General features: G+C 43.7%; 1 protein-coding gene across 1 annotated transcript in view; it reads left to right on the top strand.

Moving 5' to 3' along the window:
- The window catches only part of KIAA1211L (KIAA1211-like ortholog), a 26,894-nt gene extending 23,273 nt beyond the window's left edge, over window positions 1-3,621 (top strand). The window contains exons 8-10 of the mRNA XM_010282578.1: window positions 425-624; window positions 2,518-2,653; window positions 3,476-3,621. Of these exons, the coding sequence (XP_010280880.1) occupies window positions 425-624; window positions 2,518-2,653; window positions 3,476-3,621 (482 nt within the window). The remainder of the gene's footprint in view (window positions 1-424; window positions 625-2,517; window positions 2,654-3,475) is intronic.
- Window positions 3,622-4,030: the final 409 nt, after the last annotated feature.

Here is a 4,030-nt window from a genome sequence, read left to right as displayed (position 1 = left end):
AGGGCAGCCGCAGCGGGGAGGGGGTTGCCTTTCCAACACCGCGGTCCAGCTGTGTCTGGCTTTGAATTGGCTGCTGCTTGTCTCTGCGAGCCCACGAAGCCAGATGGGAGGAGGGAGCAGAAGGGAAGACCTTGGAAAATGGGTAGATGAGTGAAGCTTGATTCGTGTTTCTGCATCTCCCTCACGTGAGGGCAGTGAGACCGCGACTCCAGCCGAACAAAGATGCAAAGTGTTTTTCACCGGCAGAATGGTAACTTAAAACAGCGAGCACAGCACGATTGCTCTCTGGAGACCAAACTAAACAGAATTATTTACCCAGACTGGTCACAGGTCCTGGGACTAATCAGCGTATTGAGCAGGTGCGAGCTGAAGCTAATTACAACCCTCTTTCATATAACCGTGTACATAAATAATCTGTCAACAGAGAGAAGCATGCCTTCCCCCGTGGCTGCTGGAGACTCCGGAAGAGATCCTGACGCTCCTGCAGAGCCAGCCTGGATTTCCATAGCGAGGCAAAAGCAGAGGGGTGTGCAGCAGGAGCAGGAACTCGACAGAGAAAAACTTGTGGTTCCCGATGTTAAGTCAGACACAGAGAAACAGAATAAAGAGAAGGAACGAACAGAGGTACTTACAGTACAAATTTGTGATGATTTCATATCACCTTCCTGCTCTATTCTTTGGATCTACTGCTATATTACCAGTCATGCCGTAATGATGACAGATTCTTAGTGAGAATAATCATAAGTAACAAAGAGACTGCTCTGGGAAATGTGTTACAGATTCAGAGTTCTCTGATTGTTCAGATACGTAATATTGTATCTCCAAGAAATCCTGGAACTATGCCTGGAAACATTCAAGGTCAGGTTGGACGGGGCTCTGAGCAACCTGATCTAGTTGAAGATGTCCCTGGTCACTGCAGGGAGGTTGGACTAGATGACCTTAAAAGGTCCCTTCCAACCCAAACCATTCTGTGATTCTATGATTCAGTGCAAGGGGTGTAAAATTTCTGGGGTGCCCAGTACATACTTACCAGATGTAATGTGTGTATTGCATGCTAAAATACCCCAAATGAGGTGCTGAACTGTACAGTCTTAGCTCTCTCAATACAGAGGGAATACATTCTCTTTAACCATGCTTCAAAGCACAGCATTTCATTGAACCTCCTATGCCTCCTGACTGATTTAACACTGAATGAACAGTTCAGTCCCAGCAGCTCCTAGGTAACAATTTTTAGAGCCTTGAGAAGTGGAATGGGATAAAAATAACTTTTGCACTTGCAGACAGTGCCAAGATATAAATTCTGGTTCTCTGTATATGGGTAACTCAGACATCCGAGTGGTGCCATGGAATATGGGCTGATGCTGCCTCTTCAAAGAGATCCCGTGCAAAAGAGGGTGATACCTGTAGCAAGTGACCCTCCCAGATGACAAAGCTGTGCCAGCAGAAGCACTCGGCATTAATCCAGAATATTAACAAGGCTTCCCTGGTTCCTGACATGCCCACGGAGGCAGCAGCATGCGAGGGCTGCTGGTATCGCCTCCCGCACAGTAAGAACCCTGCAGTGATGCAGGAGCGTGTGTGTCCTAGACCAGTATAGCATTCCCAGTGCAAATGGCCTACTTTCTTGCTTCAGATGGTACTGTTAGAAACCCAGATAGCTGTATTATATTCTGGAATATGAGAAGATCTCCAGATGATAAAAAGCAGCAGTGGTTAGATTAACAAGAAATAATACCTAACAAAAGGTCTAGGCCAGATTATGAACTGCAGTAATGCTCGGCATTGTCATAGCACTTTAAAACACCAAGGATTTAAATGATCCCAAAATACAGTTTCTGTGTCAGAATAGGAAACTCCAGATTTTAGCTGGCAGTGTTCCCTAAAATTCATGCCATGCATTTTATTTCCTTGTATCAGCTAGCAAAAAACATGCCAAGATGCTCCCGACTGCAGTGCGTGAGGCTTGGTGCCACCATACTACTCCCACTTCCTCTTTCTCCCACGTGGCACCAGGCACTATCACTTCAAGGTAGTTTTTGATACTGGTGAGAAAATCCATGGGAGGATGTGTTTAATTTCTTTCTTATGGAAAATCCATTTACCGTCAGCCCTCCAAAAATACAGTGCCCTAACCCACAAAATTTGGGAGATGGAAAGAAAAACATGAGAGAAAAAGGCTGTTTCCAAATTCTGTATATGTTAGTAGAGGTGTGCAAAGGGCTTGGAATGCATTTTGCATTGAAGACTGTAATAGCCTACTCATAGATACCATTTTGAATAAGAGATACAGAGGGATAGTTTTAATCTGTAAAGTTGAGTACCATGGATGCTCACGTGAAACCACTGGAGCCTTCTGAATGGGTATCAGCTCAAGTGAGAGGCTCGGGACCAATGTGTGATGAGCGTGCGTGGTCTTTGGAGTGTGCCAGGCACCACATCCACTCCCTTTGCTCGTATTCTTCCAAACTGGTCTCATTCTCTCTGCATTACTTGGATTTGATCCCTCTCTGTGCCTAGGGGTCAGTGAAGCAGCAATGGAGCAAACCTTCACACTTGGCACCTAAAACCACTTCTGAAGAACAGAGGAAAGAGGCAAAGTCTGAAGTGAAGGAGCCGCTGCTGAGAACCAGTTCACTGTCACATTATGTCCCTGGTAGGAAACAAAACGCTTAAAACGTAGGCTGTTATCTCACAACCTTGTCAGAGGAAATCCTGCTTGAGCATGCTGGAAAGGGAGCAGGGGCTAGATCCTAATCTCTTCCCCAGCCCCACATCAGCAAGGGCAAACACCAGCACTCACGTCTGGGGTTTTATTTTGTGGCATATTCCTTTGACCACTTTGACTACAGACTAGTCAAAATTCATGTTGAAAGAAATGCGAATTGAGAGCACGAGGCCATTTCACAGGACAGGGTCCCAAATGCACTGTCCTAGTGTAAAATGTAAAATGCATGCAAAATTATTTTCAACAGCATTCGATTTTAATGTGGTTTCCTCAGCAAGCTGGAATGGTGTGATCACAAACTGTCTGCCCATCAGTCCTCCCATAATAACTTTGAATCTCTTTGGTAAATTCAAATTTGTAATTTTGTAACCTCAAAGATGTTTTGAAGGTAATAAAATTCCTGTGAGTTGGGGGCTGGCTAAAGGAGGAATTCACAAATGAATGCTTTTGCTAGTGAAAAGATTCTCTCTTCTTTGGCCTGCGTGTTAACACAGGGCACGGCAAGGAATCCAAGTCATCAGGTTGGTTGGATAAATTTAGGGACCAAAAGATATTAGTGATGAGAAAAATGCTGCATTCTTTTGAGCACAGACTGGTTATTTTCTCAATAACATATTGGAGAAGAAGCTTCCATGTGAAATGTAAAGATTTTCTACCATAGGGCAAGGGATGGGAAGTTTTTAATGGAAGAGCCAGGGTGTATAGGTGCACAGCAAGCAAACATAAAATGTCCGTGTGTTTTATTCACAGTAGCTCCATCACCAGCACTTGTGGATAAGGAGGAAATAAGCCACCTGAAGAAAGCCAGCAATGCTGCTCCGGATCAGCCATCGTGGATGGAACTGGCCAAAAAGAAATCGCAAGCTTGGAGTGATATGCCACAGATTATAAAATAGAATGATGCAAACAAATAGCATCTTTCATAATTAAGTCCACTACTTAACTGAACTTCTACAGACCAGCTAATCACCGTGAAGAATCTCTTGGTACAAGGGTTTTATTATACAGCTGTGGAGAAAGTGTGCAATAGGTGCAGTCAGAAAGTTTACCTTCAACTTTGTAGCAATCAGGATTGCAATGGCAATGGATTACTTAAATTATGCTAAGGACATACTTACACTCTGGAAAATAAAACTTTTGCCTTACATATGTCCTGTGTTTTCTGCTTTTAATGACATTTGCATCGAAACTTTGCTAAACTTTGCTGCACTTCTGTTGTTGCTGGAAACTTCTATTTGTTGTGGTTTTCTCTGTTTACATTTATAAATTGTGCACTAACATCCTGATTCTGTTGATGTGTTTCAC

This window comes from Phaethon lepturus, unplaced genomic scaffold, assembly GCF_000687285.1.
Source record: "Phaethon lepturus isolate BGI_N335 unplaced genomic scaffold, ASM68728v1 scaffold40642, whole genome shotgun sequence".
In the NCBI taxonomy this organism is placed as follows: Eukaryota; Metazoa; Chordata; class Aves; order Phaethontiformes; family Phaethontidae; genus Phaethon; species Phaethon lepturus.
Note: the sequence above shows the minus strand (reverse complement) of the source record. Positions and strands in the feature narration are given on the sequence as shown.